Source organism: Mirounga angustirostris, unplaced genomic scaffold, assembly GCF_029215605.1.
Source record: "Mirounga angustirostris isolate CCGP_5_RB_7025 unplaced genomic scaffold, mMirAng1.0.hap1 SCAF_15, whole genome shotgun sequence".
Lineage (NCBI taxonomy): Eukaryota > Metazoa > Chordata > Mammalia > Carnivora > Phocidae > Mirounga > Mirounga angustirostris.
Window position 1 is genome coordinate 64,317,564 of NW_026991723.1, and position 18,740 is coordinate 64,336,303.

The following is an 18,740-nucleotide window of genomic DNA, read 5'->3' on the forward strand; positions in this document are numbered from 1 at the left end:
CTTTGGTGGTTTCTTTTTTCCCCCATTTAAAACAATGGAAAGGACTTCTACCATCTGGAAATTCACTAGCTAATGTATTTCCAGGAATGGACTAGATTCAGATAAAGGGAGATGCCTGTTCTGGCAAATGTTCTGAGCGGTCTCTGCCCAGATCATGAGCGCTCCCAGTGACACATAGAGGCCAAGACCACCAATTTTGTTGCTGCCTAAACTTGCTTTGCATCTTGCTCAGATGTGGACATTTGAAACATCTGACAGCTGGTGAGATAACTAATTCTGAAACCTCCAGCAAGAAATGAAGTTCGATTTGCAACGACGTGGATGGAACTGGAGGGTATTATGCTGAGCGAAATAAGTCAATCAGAGAAAGACATGTATCATATGACCTCACTGATATGAGGAATTCTTAATCGCAGGAAACAAACTGAGGGTTGCTGGAGCGGGGGGTGGGGTGGGAGGGATGGGGTGACTGGGTGATAGACACTGGAGAGGGTATGTGCTCTGGTAAGCGCTGTGAATTGTGCAAGACTGTTGAATCTCAGATCTGTACCTCTGAAACAAATAATGCAATATATGTTAAGAAAAAACAAAAAAGAAGATAGCAGGAGGGGAAGAATGAAGGGGGGGAAATCGGAGGGGTAGACGAACCATGAGAGACGATGGACTCTGAAAAACAAACTGAGGGTTCTAGAGGGGAGGAGGGTGGGAGGATGGGTTAGCCTGGTGATGGGTATTGAGGAGGGCACGTTCTGCATGGAGCACTGGGTGTTATGCACAAACAATGAATCATGGAACACTACATCTAAAACTAATGATGTAATGTATGGGGATTAACATAACAATAAAAAAATTAAAAAAAAAAAAAGAAACGCAATTCGAGTATTTCATGCATCATGCCTTAGATGTTACTGAGTCCGAAGAGCTAAGCCTCCCCAGCCCCCAGGGCAACATCTCTCCACACACCCCAACTACACACTTTCTCTGGTCCTCGAAGGAGTTGGCTATACTTGTTTTCAATTCCTCTGTCCCCATTCACTTTTGGTCTATAACCTAGACAACTCCTGTCAAAGCCATCACAAAGACCTCCACATTGCCATGTCCAACAGTCATTTTTCACCTTGTATTCATGTGTCAGGTTGGATACATAATCAGGAGGATTATTCATCCTCTTTGATATATTTTCTTCACTGTTTCTGGGATACCTCTCTCTTTGTTCTACTTCAGTCTTGTTTACTCGTTCCTCATCTTTCCGATCATAAATATTGGCATGCCTTTGATTCTTTAGCACTTTCTTATCCAGACTCATGGCTTTAAATCCTACCTATCTGCCAATGACTTCTAAATTTATATCTTCCCCAAATCCCTATTCAGTCTCTCTACGTGGATATCTAACAGACATCCCAAACTTAACACACTAAAATAAACTAATTTTCCCCACTGAAAACTGCTCTTCACACAGTCTTTCTCATCAGAGAATCTCTGTCCTTGCTATTGCTCAGGCCAAAAACCTTAGAGTCATCTTTAACTGCTCTCTTTCTTTAGCATTCCACACATAGTGTGTCTGCAAATATGGCGGACCCCACCTTCAAAGTATACCCAGAATCTGACGACTTTCCACCACCTCCACCAACCACTCTGGTCTGTGCCACCATCATCGCTCACCTAGACTATTGAAATAGCCTTCTCTTTGGTTCCCTGACCCCCTCAGTCTGTCTTCTGCACAGCATCCAGCTTGGCTCCCTCAACATATCATGTCATTCAATGCCCGGCAATGGTTTTCCATCTCATCTAGAGTAAACGTATGGCCTACATAACCTTCCACGATTTGTCCCACACTTCCTAACTTCACTCTGCTCAGCTACTTGGGCTTCCCCTTTAAGTCTATGGAGCAGCTGAGGGTCTTCATTTTCTGTTCTCTCTGCCTGTAACTCTTCTGTCAGCCATCAATACTGTTCCTTCCCCTCATTTTCTGCAAGTCTCTCCTCAAATGTCATTTATCGGTAAAGTCTACCCTAAGCATGTGGTTAAAAAGGCAAAACCTTTGCCCCTCCCCTTCCTTTCCTGGACACAACCTATGCCCCTTACTCTGTTTTATTTTTCTTCTGACATAATATATATGAGTGTATTGCCTATTTCCCTTCTCACATAGAATGTAAGCTCCAAGAGGCCAGGGGTTTTGCCATTTTGTTCAGAGTGGACCTTGATTGCCTAGAACAGTGCCAGCATTTACTAGGTGTTCAATTAATATTTTTGAATGAATGGATGAAAGCTAGAATCTTTTTTGTATAATGTAAACGTATACATATTTTCCCCCCAAACACTTTTGTATATCTCAGGAGAGTTTTAGAATAATTCTGTGAGGGATGGGCGCCTGGGTGGCTCAGTTGGTTGAGCGACTGCCTTGGGCTCAGGTCATGATCCTGGAGTCCCGGGATCGAGTCCCGCATCGGGCTCCCTGCTCAGCAGGGAGTCTGCTTCTCTTTCTGACCCTCCCCCCTCTCATGTGCTCTCTCTCTCTCAAATAAATAAATAAAATCTTAAAAAAAAAAAAAAGAATAATTCTGTGAGGGAGAAAAGACAGAGACGGATATTCTCGATTGATAGATGAGAAAACAGAGAGCTCGGAAAACCTGCCATCCCGACATCATAATGCCAGTGTTCATCACTCTGGGGATTTAACTGGGGGGAAATATATTTACAATTAATAAAATAAAAAGTTAGAGATTGAATGCCCTAATTTCAGCTGGCTTGTGTTGGGCGTGTACTGTGTTGATTTTATTTGCTTAGGACCCTTTCCTTGGGGAACTGCCCTCTCCCCCTTCATATGTTTTGGTGTGTCTACCAATCACAGACTCCCGGTTCTTTGGTCCCCTGAGGCCAAGCATGTGACCCAAGGTAAGTCAATTTGCATTTGAGGCAGAGACATTGTCACTGAAAGTGGTTGAGTCTGAGTCGTTTCCAATGCCAGTGCCTCACAGACACGGTGCCCTGTTTCCTGCCACTACCGTCCCTGGAGTCCTGTGGTTCCTGAGACATCATCAGTCATTCTCCTTACTTCAGAACATTGAGCTCCCCACTATTCTTTTGATAATCCCCCTTTTTCTTGCTTAAATTCATCTGTTGCTGGCAACCCAAGAACCTGACCTGATTGACTGCTTGAAGGACTAAGCTCCTCTAGCTCCGAGGTGTAAATAGAACCTATCTTGAGATAGACTTTATTTCTCATGCAGAACACCAAAGTGAATGCAGGAGTCTGTTCTAGGAAATTTTCTCTGACACAGTGAGGCTTTGCCTTTCTTTGCATGCCTCCAAAAGCTTGGTGTATAGCAGGTGCTCAATAAATGCCTATTATTAAATAAAGTATATATCTGACAAGAAACTTAGTTACAATTAATCTCAAGATTTCCAGTACCTATTAAAGTAGGCTTCCCCCAGAGCAAAATAACTACAAGAACCAGAGGAAATCATTTTATATTTTAATGATCTGGTGCATTGAACTTTGCATTATCTCCTGTCTGAAAAGCCCAATCCTGGTGTTCAAACTAATTTTCTTCTTCTTTAGTAAGAACAGGAGTAGGGGAGGAATAATGATTTTAGTGAGAGGTAAAGAAAAGAAAGGCTATGGAGCTTCTGAAATATGGATGACTCCTGGATACTTGGAAGCAGGATGCGTAGGAAGCAAATGTTGTTTCTATTTATACGCTTTTTTTCCCACCCACTATTCTGTCCAGAGGAGCAGCAGCTCCAGCAATCTGGCAGATTCATTGTTGTGTCCATACGTATGACCCTTTGTGGGAGAGGGACAGAAGATGGAGACCTGCATGAGGTGTGGGCTCCGAGGCACCAAGGACAGCTCCCAGGGGATAGCGTTTGCCTGGCTGGACAGTAGGGTAAGGGAGTAAGGGGTAATCATTTGGAATTTCTAAAAAAATTAACAATAATCATGAAAAGGGAGAAAGAGGATGTTCACTCAGAGGATCTGGAATTTCCTCATCAATGAAGGCAGACTGAAAAATCACATTTAACAAAAGAAACAAAAAGGGAGATGATTTGCAAAATCCAGCAGGACAATGCATAAGCGAAGTTAACAGTGCTCACACATTTGGATGAGCAAAATAATCTAGATGGACAGCAGTTGGTGTCTGTGGGAATGTCCCATCACTTCCCAGGCCCTGGGGCTGGGGCACCTCTGTCTTCTTTAATCTGGAATCTGCTTCATGGCTCCATCAACACGGCACTGCCCATGCTGCTGAGGAAAGGCTGCCTTTCTGTTCCTTGCGTTCCCCAAACCCCTGCTCCTTCTAGGCTTCGGGAACCATTTTCTAGCCTTGAACCTGGTGCTCAATTTGCTACATCAGTTCCATTGTGTGGTCTTTCAGAAATCTTAATTTATTTTTAAAGCAACTCAGAAAAATATTTCTAAAGCTTAGAGATGATTAATCATAATCCTTTTCTTACACAAATACTTTCTTTTTTAAAAAAAATCTTATTTTTAATTGTCTTCACCCAATGTGGGGCTCAAACTCACGACCCTGAGATCAAGAGTCATAGGCTTTAACCGACTGAGCCAGCCAGGTGTCCCTACAAAATTCTTTGTTCTTCCATTTTTCTCTCCTGAACTGCATATGAACCATATGCATATGTGTTTTCCAGAGTTATGTTAACATAGCATATAACAACTATGCTTTTTAAAAAAAACATTATTTTCTAAAAATGTGTGCATTTATACGGTGACTTTATTAATTTTGATGGCTTTATATTATCGCCTATTACTTACCATAATTGACCTAACTAATCTCAAACTGTCAGGTGTTTAATTTTCTTTAATATTATTTATTATTTATATGTGATAAATATTGCTGGAACAAAAAATCTTTTGTGTACAGCATTTAAAAAATTGGTTTTGATTCCCTGAGATATATATATGCCGTGGGTGGGATTAACAGGTCAGATGATGTAACTGTTTTGATGCCTCGTGATGTACGGCGAGCTTTCACCAAGTGTGAACGCTGTTCCTGGTGTTACCCCAATGCACAGAGTGCTCACATCCTTGCAAGCCTGTTTTACACGTAATCACTTTCCTGGTTTTATTTTTTTAAAAGATTTTATTTATTTGACAGAAAGAGACACAGCGAGAGAGGGAAAATAAGCAGGGGGAGTGGGAGAGGGAGAAGCAGGCTCCCTGCTCAGCAGGGAACCCGATGTGGGGCTCGATCCCAGGACCCTGGGATCATGACCTGAGCTGAAGGCAGATGCTTAACGACTGAGCCACCCAGGAGCCGCACTTCCCTGGTTTTAAACATTTTGATTTGTATTTACTTAGTGAGGCTATTTTTTGATGTTTGTTTTTCCCATCTCCTTTTGTATGAATCATATATTTACATCCTTTGCCAATTATGCATTTCAGACAAGGTGAGGCTTTTTATTGAAAAAAAAAAAGCTATTAACCTCTTTCCTACATGCTATTTCTGTTTCTCTAATTTTAAGCTTTACTGTTAGCTTTTGTTAGATTTTAATTTGAAATTATATATAAGATTTGAAATCTTATATGGCTGTATTTGTTTTTTTTTTTTTTTAAAGATTTTATTTATTTATTTGAGACAGAGAGAATGAGAGAGACAGAGAGCACATGAGAGGGGGGAGGGCAGAGGGAGAAGCAGGCTCCCTGCCGAGCAGGGAGCCCGATGCGGGACTCGATCCCGGGACTCCAGGATCATGACCTGAGCCGAAGGCAGTCGCTTACCCAACTGAGCCACCCAGGCGCCCTGTATTTGTTTTGACTATAGTAACCCTGTGTATTGTTTCAGCTGTTAGAAAATATCCATTGTTGGGATAAGTGTTTTATGACCAGTTGCTTTATTTTTGAAAAATAATGAACATTTTAGGCATCTTGAGTGTTTGTACTAAAGAGTGGAGCATGTTATTTTCTCTTCGTTGAGCCTTTCCATTTTAGCCGCATGCTTCAGAGGTACCTTAGCCAATAAAAGGGCACTCTCATCTTGGGGTAGCATGCACTCCTTTATGCTCATTTTGATTTTAAGATCTTCAGATTTTAAAAATATTGGCAAATAAAAGAATCGTGAGCACAAACATCATGGAAAACTAACAACAACAAAAAACGTACTGGTGGGTCAAAGCAAGCCTATGAGCCGTCAGGCTGTCCCTTTTGATGTACACAGCTATCTTGCTGCTGGTGTCCCTTCAGTGTTGTGGTTTTTCACTGTGAATCAGCTAATGCCTTTAAAGCGGACACACGATTTGCTGCTATTCACACAGTCACCAGCCTTGGGGATAGCTACGGTAGCCAATATGAAAGGAGGGGGGTCCAGTTCTGATTCTCAGTCTAGTGGCCTATTACGGCGCCACCTTGTCTTTAAGAACACCCAAGCCTTTCCCTTTTCAAGGCAAGCAAAATAGGTAAAACACAGTAGCCAGATCAATGGCCTCCTACATGCTAACAAAGGGAATCAACAGCATGAGTGAAGAACAGAGTGTGTAACTAAACCAAAAAAAATTTCCTGAGAGGTTTTTCCCTGAGAATGCCTCTAAAGCATGATAGACTTAGAGGATAAACCAACAGTGCTGCAGCCATATCTTCTCCTATGTTTAAAAAAAAAAAAGAAGTCTAGTGGTTTGGGGTTGCAACATAGAGGGCAGATACAATCCCTTAATATAGGATTCATAACAACATACTATTACTGATCTCTACAGCCTAGAACTGTATTGGTTGCTGTTATCAGTTTAATCTAAATACCATCACTTACTTTTCAAAATGAGATGAAGGTGGAAGATGACTCAAGACTGCCTTGCTTAACTTTTTTTTTTTTCAATATGTAAAACCAAAGAGGTAGGGGCTTCTTGCTCCCTGACACGTAATTCACCCCTTTTCTGAAAACTGACTGAGGTTTTATTTGATTATATTAATAAAACCATCAGAAATATTTTGAAGCAGGTAAATATAGGACCCATAAAAATAAGAGGTAATGCAGTGAACTCAGCATCTGGGGTCAGAAAGCCTGGTTCAGGGGCACCTGGGTGACTCAGTCAGTTAAGCGTCTGGCTGTTGGTTTCAGCTCCAGTAGTGATCTCATGGGTAGTGGGATCAAGCCCCACAGGCTCTGCACTTGGCGGGGGGGGATCTGCTGGAAGATTCTCTCCCTCTGCCCCTCCCCACACTGGATGCACACTCTCTCTCAAATGAATAAATCTTAAGAAAAAAAGAAGAAGCCTGGTTCAAGTTCTTGCTTTGCCACTTACCAGCTGGGAGATCTTAGAGAAGATTCTAGATCTCTCTATAGCATCATGTATTAAACTGAATGATGTTACCTACTTCACAGTGTTATTATGATTAAATGCTATAACAACTTCAACAGAATCTGGAACAGTGGTTCAATTAAGTGTTAACTACCATTATCACCCAAGGAGTTGTACAGAACTACATTTGTTGGCAACTAGCAACTAACAGAAAAGTCAGAGCATTCTAACTTGGAAGTAAATGTGATCTTCCCAAATATCCATACAGTCAGATCTTTCCAGTTGCTGAAACTGGAAACAGGCTCTCAGTTCAAGGTCATTGCCATAAAGCTCTGGGTAACTATGTTAAGTAGATTGATCGAGCAATTAACTTGTTATTTCCAGCCATTCCAGAAGCTGAGATATTTTTCCTCCTCTTGTTAAATTTAAACATGAAATCCAACATGTTTCAAACCCTTGGTCATAATTTTTAAATTTCCATATTTTAATGTGTACATTGCAGGGTATACAAAAATGTCTCTGGGAGGCCTTCTCGGCTAGCACTACACATGCTCGCTTTCCTCATGCACAGTTTCCATCACAAAGTCAAATAGGTTGGGCTAGAATGAGAGTCTTTCTTTTATTTATTTTTCAAAAGATTTTTTAAGATTTATTTGTCAGAGAGAGAGACAGAGGGAGAGAGCACAAGCCGGGGGAACAGGAGGCTCCCCACTGAGCAAGGAGCCTGATGCGGGACTTGATCCCAGGACTCCAGGATCCCAGGACCCCAGGATCCCAGAATCATGCGCCAAAGGCAGATGCTTAACCGACTGATCCACCCAGGCTGCCCAAGAGTCTTTCTTTTAAACTTTCTCTAGTCAAGAAGTCTATTGTTCCCTCTGCAAATGAGGGGGTGGGGAGGACTATGACATTGTTTCTTTTCTGGATTAGGCTTACACAAACATCCGGTTAATTTTAGAGTGGTGTAGCTAAGTACTAAGAAAGGGTTCAAAAGGAAAAATTAAGCGTCCTGTTTCCCTTATGTATCTTGATCTAATAGAAGTGGAGTAAGGGGGAAGGGAAGGGAATTAGAATGAACCCACTGTGCCCTAGGCACTTGTCTTACTATTTTTTAGTAGGCTCTACACCCAACATGGGGCTCAAACTCACAACCCGGAGATCAAGAGTTGCATGCTCTGCCAACCAAGCAAGCCAGCCAGCCAATGTTTTATATTTTTGAATCCTCAAAATAACCGTACAATGGATCCTCGTTTTAATTAGGAGAACTGATACTGCGAGGTTAAATAACTCGCTCATGCTCACACAGCTAATAAATGACTCCTAAGAACCCAGTAGTAAATTGGAGCTGGAGTGTATAAAGACACACTCCAAATTCAGGTGTGTCTGAATCTTTCAACGATGTTATCCTGCAATGGGGCTATGACTCATATCACTACAGGGTTGGGGCCATTTATTATTAATACATTTTTTAGAACTGCACAGGATTTAAAGGGACAGAGATTCCTATTTTTTTTGTGCTTCCTTAATAATCTACTAAATAAAAAGTATGGCGGGGAGCCTTGGTAGATGGATGCCCTGACAGTAATTAAATGTGTGGACTTATTTTTCCTACTTTTGTTTTTTTAAGACTAGCAACTGGCTTCTTCAAAATAGAAGGATAATATCATCTTTCAAACAGATCTTCCTCATTCTGAGAAAAATCACCTGAGTTTTGTCCTGTGTAGGGAAGTAGGTTTCATTGTCCTGGTGTTTGGGGAGCTTTCAACCTTTCCATGGGCAGTGGTTCACCGTAAGGAAGAGGTCTGGTGTGAAGTGGCAAGTGCTGGGACCAAGGGCAGCTGGTTTTCTAAGAACTGACGGTACGTGGGGCCTCGGAGAGCTGGTAACATCTGGAGTATAGGCAGTGGTATATTTATTGGTACACGAGTTCTCCAAACCAAACAACGGGAAAAGGTTTTGCTCCTTTCCGTGATGTGCCAGTTCCACCATGGCCAATCTCTTTCTTTTTCTTTTTCTTAAGATTTTATTTGTCAGGGCGCCTGGGTGGCTCAGTTGGTTAAGCGACTGCCTTCGGCTCAGGTCATGATCCTGGAGTCCCGGGATCGAGTCCCGCATCGGGCTCCCTGCTCGGCAGGGAGTCTGCTTCTCCCTCTGACCCTCCTCCCTCTCATGCTGTCTCTCATTCTCTCTCTCAAATAAATAAATAAATAAAATCTTTAAAAAAAAAAAAAAAAAGATTTTATTTGTCAGAGAGAGAGAGCCCAAGCAGGGGGAGCGGCAGGCAGAGGGAGAAGGAGCCTCCCTGCTGAGCAAGGAGCCCGATGCGGGACTCGATCCCAGGACCCTGGGATCATGACCTGAGCCAAAGGCAGACACTTAAACCAACTAAGCCACCCAGGCGTCCCTCCCATGGCCAATTTCAATCTATCAACATGACATCACTAAACACGGAGCTAGGAAGAGATGCACACACATTGCCCTCACCCAGTGTGACTAGGCTCCAGTACACACCTTAGCTGCAGGTGTATTCTCATGTAAGGAATTCTGGGCTGAATGTTCCATTAGAGAAAAGGCTTCCTGGGGTGAAAGAGCTCTCAGCTTCCCTGCCAGGTCCCAGGTCTGATGTTTAAAACTGAGTTTAGCTAGTGCAGACGGCATTTCCCCCTGCTGCAGAGACGTAGTTGCCCATCTCTGCCTCTGTCTTGTGGGAAGAACGACTCTGAATCTGTCCCTTTCCCTCTAACTGGGGGTGATGGAGGGGCTGGGTTTTGGAGGTAAGAGCTTTCTGGGAAGGTCCCTGCCCTGTTTGGCTGGAGGCAATCTTAACTGAACTTCATATCAGGATGGGTAGCCCACCCTGAAAAACTGCCACTGAGGCTGAGAGTTGGGCTGGGCACTTAGTCCAGGCTTAGCATTTCTTGTAAGAGTCCTGAGACCAGTTCCTGGTCAGGAGCTGGAACGACAGGACAGGAGGAGCCCTCCAGACGGGCTCAGGGATTTCTGGATACAAGATGGGGAGCAGGCTGCAGGCTAGGAAAGGGAAAGACGGGCTTTCACTGCCCAGAGAGAGCTGATTGAAAGTTGCTCAGCCAAGAGAAACAGATCTGTTTCTCTTGCCATAACAGGAAGTTAACAATCTGTCAAGAGAACCTGGATACGAGTAAATGAAGAGTTCACCTGATTTAAATTGTGCAATTTCCTCCCATCTATAAAACTATGAGAATAAAGGCAAAGATATGTATATTTTCTTATTTTTGGATTTTTAAAGTTCTTCTTGACTCTATAGTTTGGTTTCTGAATCAAAACACAGAAAAGGATGTTTAGAAAGGCCTTTTGATTTTCTTTCCCCACCATTCTCCTTCATCTTGGTCTCCCCCAATCAGGGTGTTACCCTGAATCATTGAGAGAAAAAGAATTAACAACACAGAGTTGGTCATGAGGTTCGTGTTAGAAAAATGTGGCTTCACAAAGAGAAACGCTTCCAAATAAGTCAGAGAGACAGCTGCTGGGCTGCCTTGAGCTGATCTTAAAAGAGACAGAAAGGGAAGTAAGAGTTGGTGGGTGGTGCTCTTAAAAGCTCACACAATCACCACCAACTTCTTGTGGACCTCCAGGCCTCCGACCACAGCGCTGAATTCCTCGAAGGATATTTTCCCGTCTCCATCCTGATCCAGGATGATGATGGTTTTGTCCACGAGCTGCTGTAACTGCCAGTCCTTCAGGTTGTTGCCCACCATCAGCTTCAGCACCTGGAAGAGCTCCCCGTTGGAAATGAAGCCATCCTTATCAATGTCGTAGATGCTGAAGGCGAACCTCAACTTCTGCTCCTCGTCCCCCCTGACGCTGAACTGGGAGGCCCCCAGGATGAACTCCCTGAAGTCCACTTCTCCGTTGCCGTCGGTGTCGAAGATGTCGATCACTCGCTGCACCAACGGGTTCTGCTGCAGCTCGGGCACGGACAAGAACTCTTCCACACTCAGAGAGCCCGAACAGTCCAAGTCCAGCTTCTTAAACCTCTTGCCTAGCCTTTTAATTTCATCGGTGTTGAAGCGGGAGCATATCTCCTCCGGGTAACTGGCTTCATTTCCCATTGTGGACGCAGCACCGCTCCCAAGGGCGGTGGGCGCGGGCGGGTTGACGGTTGCGCGGTGGGGTGGGGGGTGGGGGGGCGGAGGCTTGGAGGGCTCGCGGTCCCCCCCCTCCACCTGATGGAAGCGATGGAGCAGGGAGGGGAGGGACGGGGAGAAGGTAGGAGAGAGCGGAGCGGGGTGGAGGTTGGGGAGATGGACCCCCAGGAGAGCGACAGGCTGACAGGCTGCTCCGCCCTCCTTCCTTCTTTTCTCCCTAGTTCCCTTGCTAATATTTTATCTTCTCACTTCCTCACTTTTCCTTAGTAAACTCCAAAAGGGCAGTGTCCCCAGCACAGTGCCCGACGTGCGGTATGTGCTTAATCAGTATGTACAGAATGACTGAGCGAACTGCAGTCACGGGCTCTTCATGCTTCTTCGCCGGCCTAGTGCAAGGACTAAATGAGGTAATACATTAAAGCGTCGATCTTATACATATTTCCTAAATTCTCTACCAGGATTGACATCCTTCTGGTACAGTGGTCCCTGACCTTTTTCAAGACATGGGGTTCAGGGTCTTTGTAAGAGACCACCCAGATATCACACAGAATTTCTCACACGATCACCGAAAAGTGGTAACATATTCCTGAGGAATATACACAATGCTGAATTCGGGGCATCTTTCAAGAAAACACAGTTCCCAAGAATATAGCCTTGGTTGCCCTGATACTTGGAAGCCATCATCTTATGGCTGGTCTTCATCTTTTTTGAACCAGAGCCTGGTGGCCATCCTGCGGACCACGTTTGGAATGGCTGTAATGTGCGCAGAGAAGGCTTTTGCATGTTTTGAGAAGGCTTTTGCATGTTTTGAGTGGTCCTTCTGCTGTCTCACTCTTTCCTCTTTGCTTAAACTGGATTTGTTCTTTTTGTTAAACATGAATCTCATGCGCCCGCCACCCCCTATTCCTTCTTCCTTTAGGAGCACATCAGTTACTCCAAATGCATAAGAAGTAAATTTGACTCAAGAGCAATGCAGTTCACAGGGACTAGGGGGAACCCCAGGCCACTAAATCAAACTGAAGGGGGCACACATTCACGTAAAAAATGCTAGCACCTTCTTCGTGTTTTAAGTTCAGCCAAAATATCACTCTAAAGGCAACTGTGCTGAAACTGGCACCACAGAGCTATGGGACACCTCACCCAAGAGCTGGACAGTTCAAGGGGAAAGGGAAGTTTCGTAGGCTGCAATATTTAACGACCGAATTATTATCCCAACTGATTGAATGAACTAGATCTGAAAGAAGCATGACAGGATGGAAAAAATTTAAACAGAACAACCCCGCATCAGCTCTGAACTGCCCGCTTAGTAGCAGTAAGGCTTTAAACAACTTGCTTAACATGTTTTCCCATCTGTGAAATGGGGCTAATCATACATTTTGTACAGCTGTATGAGGATTAAAGCTGGTATTAGCCAATATGATAAATCATTATCATCATTATTATTCTTACTAATTTCAGTCCTATTGCCCCTGCTGGTGGAGATGAAGTCTTAAAGAATGAACAGTTGGCAGCCAGGGTCCTCACATGTATGCGTGTCATTTAATGAGCATTCCTTGGTACCACGTGCAGCGCGTCACTCATTGCTCTAAGCACGTCCCTCAGCATTAGCTTTGGCTCCCCCAGTTCAGCACATTCCTTGAGGACTGACTGCAGACCTTCAATCGCAGGCTCGAGGACCTCACTGACCCATCAAGCACACTTCTGGAGTCCTCACTGACGTACCCCTGATGGTCGTCATTTGGAAAGGAGATATTAGTGTGGAAACTTTAGTAAGTGTATTCCTCTATTCCTCTGTGTTTTATTAGGAGGTAGTGAAGGGTAGTGGAGAGAGCATAAGAATTCAGCAGACCAGGGGCGCCTGGGTGGCTCAGTTGTTAAGTGTCTGCCTTCGGCTCAGGTCATGATCCCAGGGTCCTGGGATCGAGCCCCGCATCGGGCTCCCTGCTCAGCGGGAAACCTGCTTCTCCCTCTCCCACTCCCCCTGCTTGTGTTCCTGCTCTCGCTATCTCTATCTCTGTCAAATAAATAAATAAAATCTCCAAAAAAAAAAAAAAAAAAAGAATTCAGTGGACCAGGTTCCAGTCCCTGCTCTGCTCAGATTAGCTGTGAGCCCTTAGAGGAGACATTCCTGCCCCAGCCTCAGTGTCCTCATCTGTAAAATGGTGATAGTAATTATAACTGCCTTCTCCACTGCATGTGGTTATTCTGAGAGCGAGATGCAGGAATGCATATAGAAATGTTACATAAGAGGGGCGCCTGGGTGGCTCAGATGGTTAAACGTATGTCTTCGGCTCAGGTCATGATCCTAGGGTCCTGGGATCAAGCCCCACATTGGGCTCCTGGCTCGGGAGGGAGCCTGCTTCTCCCTCTCCCTCTGCTTCTCCCGCTGCTCATGCTCTCTCTCTCTCTCTGTATCTCTGTGTCTAAAATGAATAAATAAAATCTTAAAAAAAAAAAAAGAAATGTTACATAAGAGAAGTATTGTCACAAGAGTTAACTCATGGTCGAACAGACACTATCAGGAAGATGGTACCATTTCACTAAAACAATTCAGGGTGCAACCAAGAATTGCTTTACTCCTGCCCTGCAGAGGATGCAATGTCATGCTGGATCTTAAGTTTTAGTCAATGTGAAATTGAGTTCCCCATTGCTCCACATTTCATAAACTTCGTAGTTCAGCATTATTATGGGGCTCAATGCCATTGATTCAATTTTCTCTGGCTGTTATTCCTAGTCATTTTCACTGTTACTCTTTCTGTTTATCACTGTGGAGGCATCTGGACCTTCGGACATTCACTGCACTAAGTAAATTAAAAGGGTTGACTGTTCCGGAAGAAATCAGGAGCCGGATGGCACTTCCATTTCAGCAAGTCATTATTTTTTTCCTCAAGAGTTTTCAGGGAAAGAACTATGAGATGGTCATGTGCAAAAATAACTGCCAATGGAAAATAAAATCAACAAAAATGGAAGTGATGAGTCCTGTGGCTCATGTAAGGCCTCATCTTTCAAGTTAGTCAGGAGAATGGGTTTCTGAGCAGTATCACAGTCATTCTGGGAGATTCCCAGGCGGTGGGTTGTTGACCTTGACCTGGAAACCCTCACCTATCTGTGATGTTGTCAATCATCATATTAACATCAATTTGTGTTGGGGTTAGCCATCCTACAGACTGTGGGACCACATAGCCCTGAGTTTAAAACCGAGCATCAGATTTCTCACCTGCAAAGCAGGAATAATATAATGGCGTCATAGTGTTATTTTAGGTTTAAGTGAGAGAACATCTCAAATAATAAAAAAGCCATCTAAAATAGCATTCCGGTGGACAGTAGGTTCTCAATACCTTTTGTACCCTATCTTCTTTCTTGTCCCTTTCTTACTCCTCTATTTGCTTTCTCCAAAGCAGATGTTTGGCTCTGGCTATATGCGTTTTGTTTTTCTTGGATGTGACAAACTTTGTTTCAAGTTCAAATATATATCGAACACCTACTGTGTGCCAGGCTCTGTGTCAGCTGATGGGTCTTCTGTGGTAAACAAGATACAGCCCCTTGAGAAATATATAGTTTTGCTATTGAGAAATCCACAATTTAATAAAGAGTATGACTGGAAGGATGTAGTGCAATTTGGTCAGTCTTTTATGTTTATCATGTGTATTCAAAAGGATCAAGAATAATATGTTTGATATTGTTTTGTAATTCTGGCATGGTGTTTAATATGAGCACGGGTATTCAATCATCGTTTTGCTATTTAACAACTCTGATCTTGGGCAGAATTATTTATTTGAATCATGCTCATCTGGAAAACAGGGACAACTGCTAACTCATAGCATCATTTTCAGGATTAAATGGGATAGCACACATTAAAGAATTAGGCCCCGTGCCTAGCATGTAGTAGGTACCAAATGATAGATGTTATAATTATTGCCTACTTTAGGCTTGCCTGGAAAATTTTAATAGACTGTTTACATATACATACATGCAGATACACTCAACCATTCATTTGTTTTCTCCACAAATATTTATTGAACATCTACAATACGAGAGGCATACTGTGGTGATCCAAAGCAGATACTCTTCCAGCTGTCTCTGTCCTCATAGAGCTTATAGTTTTGCAGGGAAAATGGACATTAACCAAATTATCATGTCCAGAAATGTTAAAGGGGCACCTGCAGTGAGTGTTGCAGGTAAGAGGTAACACAATAGTGATTTGTGGTGTCAGGGGAGTTCACACAATGGGAATTTGATCCAGTCAGAAAGAGGAACTAAAGCTTAATTGGGGAAGTGATGACTGAGCTGAAATATTAAGGAGAAGAAGAAATTAACCAGTTGTTCTGGGCAGGGATGAGTGTTCTGGGAAGAAGGAACGACATGTGCAAAGGCACTGGGGCAGGAGGAGCATATCAAGTAGGCGAACTTGAAAAACACCACTGTGGCCAGAACAGGGAGGTTGCAGGAGAGCATGGTATTAGATGAAGTGAAGAAATGTCTGACCGTCCCCAAGACACTGAAGAAAGTGCAACGTTTATTCAGTCATTCCTTACAGGGCATCACTTATCCAATCGTGTTTCTTCAACATGTAGAGCACTGACAGCATTCAGGGATGGTCCCTACTCAGAAAGCTTACTGACTGCTGAGTGACTTGAGGCATCAGGAAGTTGTAATTAATTATAACACACGATGGAAAAGGCAGGATGTCATCAGAAAGGTAAAGGCTAAGAGCTATAAGAATTCAGAGAACCGAGATGTGGTTAGGAATTCCTAGAATTCTTGCTGGGGACAAATGGAGAAAGACTTTTCTTTGCAAGAAGTACTACTGTTTGATCCTGACAAAGACAAGGGGGACAGGTACCGTAACCACAGAAGTGGGAAAGGGAGCAGGTGGGGATGGCAGCACCTGGTGCAATGTGGCTGAAGTACCTGAGTAAAATACCAAAGTGAAATGGAAGGAACCAGATCAATGGGAGTTTGAATATTTGGCCAAGACATTTGGTTTCTATAGGACACACAAAGGTGACTGAAAGTGCACAAGAGTGACTGAATCAGGATTCTATTCTAGAAAGATGACTCTGGCATTGTGAAGGGTGAACTGAACAGGGGAGAGACGAGCAGCCAGCCACCGAGGACGACCACACATGCTCGGAGAGTGCGGCAGGCTGAAAGAGGTGCTGGAGGTGAAAGGCCAGGGGTACCCATCTGCTTGGCTGTCATAACAAAGAACCATAAACTGGGGGCTTAAACAGAAGTTGACTGTCTCCCAGTTCTGGAGACTAGAGAAGTCTGAACTCCAGACGTCAGCAGGGCCGTATTCCCTCTGAAACCTGTAGATGACTCCTTCTTTGCGGATTCCGAGCATATGACGGTTTGCTGGCAGTCTTTGGCATCCCTTGGTTTGCAGCTGCATAAATCGAATCTCTGCCTCATGGTCATGGTGTTCTCCCTGTGTCTGCCTCCCCAGAATGACTGTCCTCTTATAAGGACGCTGGGCATGTTGGATCAGGGACCCATCCTTCTATAGTGTGACCACGCCTCAATTTAACTAATCCTGTCTGCAATGATCCTGTTTCCAAACCGGGCCTCCTTCTGAGGTACCAGGGGTTAGTTCATTAGAACCTCAACATGTCTTTTTGGGGGACATAATTCAACCCATACCAACCAGACCTGACGTCTTATTGGACACGGATAGAGGGAGGGGGCAGAGGTGAGGCTCCACATGGCACTGCACTGACTTCTCAGGCTAACCAGCCCTGTGCTCAGATGTTGCAGGAAGCCACCTATGATGTGTGATGAGAGGGGCACCCTTTACGGATCCCTGGGCTCCCCCACGATGCTGCCTTCTCATCTAACGTGTCCTGAAATTCCACCAACTCCGACAGCTCCATCGGGAGAGAGTGTCTTCAGAGACCTTGGACGTGACAGAGGGAATGTGAGGGCAATTTCTCACCTTCTTAGACTTGGTTAACGATGTTTGTGAGGAACAAGAGATGGCTTTTCTGATAGTTTGTGACACTTCACATCACAGCCACTAGATGGCAATCTTCACACATTTCCAAGCTTTCTGTTTTTTTTTTCAAGCCAGAATCTTGAGAGCCTGGAAGCAACTACTTATTAGCACCGGGAATAATTAGGGAGGAGTCCTGTTTCATGTGATTCCCCTATAGATTTCAGTGTATGGAAATCTCAAAAAGTGGAAGGAAGACCATCTCTCACAATAGTCCTAACCAGTTTGAACACTGTTCACACCTTTTAGTTGCATAGTAAATAACCATATTCATAAATATTCATGAGTCCATTGAATGTAACCAAGGGAAAAAGCAAAAACTATTAACAGTATTCGGTCTTGGGTATATTTTATGCCCAAGCATCTCTGGTATACAAAGGAAGAGACCCTTATTCCATGAGGTCTGTTTACTTGGTCATTAACAAGGGTGAAGAGGGCACTGGCTGGAATTAGTTTTCCTTGTAGCAGAATTTCAACTTCTGTCATCTATTGTAAGCAGAGAGCAACAGAGTAACAGTCCCACCTTTGTGATGATGTGGCATGAGAGGAAAGCAACAGGGGAGAATTGTAGGGCTCCAGCCTGCCCACCCAGTCACCTGACTTGGAAATACCACTGATCACATTTAAAGAAAATAGTTACTGTTGTTTCTCTAAAAATCTGATTTAAGTGTATCGTAATGGTCTGCACAAGTGTTTCCCCACTCAAACCTAGAAGCTGAGTTGGAAGAAAGGAACCACATGATACGATAATCTGGTTAATTCAGCACTTTGCAAGGTAGAAAATTCCAGAATCATGTATTTCTCAAGTCCTCCAGTAAAACAGTCTTCAGTTTTATAACATATGTAAATAACACATAAAAGAATCTTTACGTTGGAATTGTAAGATGCTTGTTAACTGTAAGATGCTCCTGCTTTCTTGGAGATGGGTCCAAAAGGGCGGGTGCACCAACTGTAATTTCCTGCATGCGCTTGTAATTTACCAAATATTTTTTCTTCTGTACACATAATTCTATACTCAGGGGAAGAGGAGGGAACATTTATTAAGCTAAGCATTCTTCCTAAAATAGCTCATTAAATATATTTCACTACTTATAGGTATATTCTATTATTATCCCCAGTTTGGGGGTAAGGATCTGAAGTTTTAGAAGTTGCATGGCTTGCATGGACACACAGGGATGGAGCGGGGTGTCAAACCTCAGTATGTCTAATTCGGAGCTGAAATTTTTTCAATTATTTCAGACTGCCTTCCATATGGAGATTTAAAAAGATGTGTCTGCTCTTGTGGGGGTCGCAGGGGAGCTGTAAGGCAGAACACAAGGAAAGGTGGTCATCTACGTACGATATCAGCATCCCTGAGGAGGTCATAA

General features: G+C 43.6%; 2 protein-coding genes across 5 annotated transcripts in view; both read right to left on the minus strand.

The window, feature by feature from the left end:
- The window catches only part of GRIN3A (glutamate ionotropic receptor NMDA type subunit 3A), a 170,945-nt gene that overhangs the window by 29,368 nt on the left and 122,837 nt on the right, over nt 1–18,740 (minus strand). The gene's annotated exons all lie outside the window — the stretch shown is intronic.
- On the minus strand, nt 10,372–11,601 carry PPP3R2 (protein phosphatase 3 regulatory subunit B, beta). The gene has a single exon (XM_045882810.3). It carries the CDS (start codon nt 11,343–11,345, stop codon nt 10,833–10,835), a length of 513 nt encoding a protein of 170 aa, XP_045738766.1. The 5' UTR covers nt 11,346–11,601; the 3' UTR covers nt 10,372–10,832.

Excerpts from the sequence above, each read along its gene's own strand:
- PPP3R2 (XM_045882810.3), bottom strand. The coding sequence starts at position 11,345 with ATGGGAAATGAAGCCAGTTACCCGGAGGAGATATGCTCCCGCTTCAAC.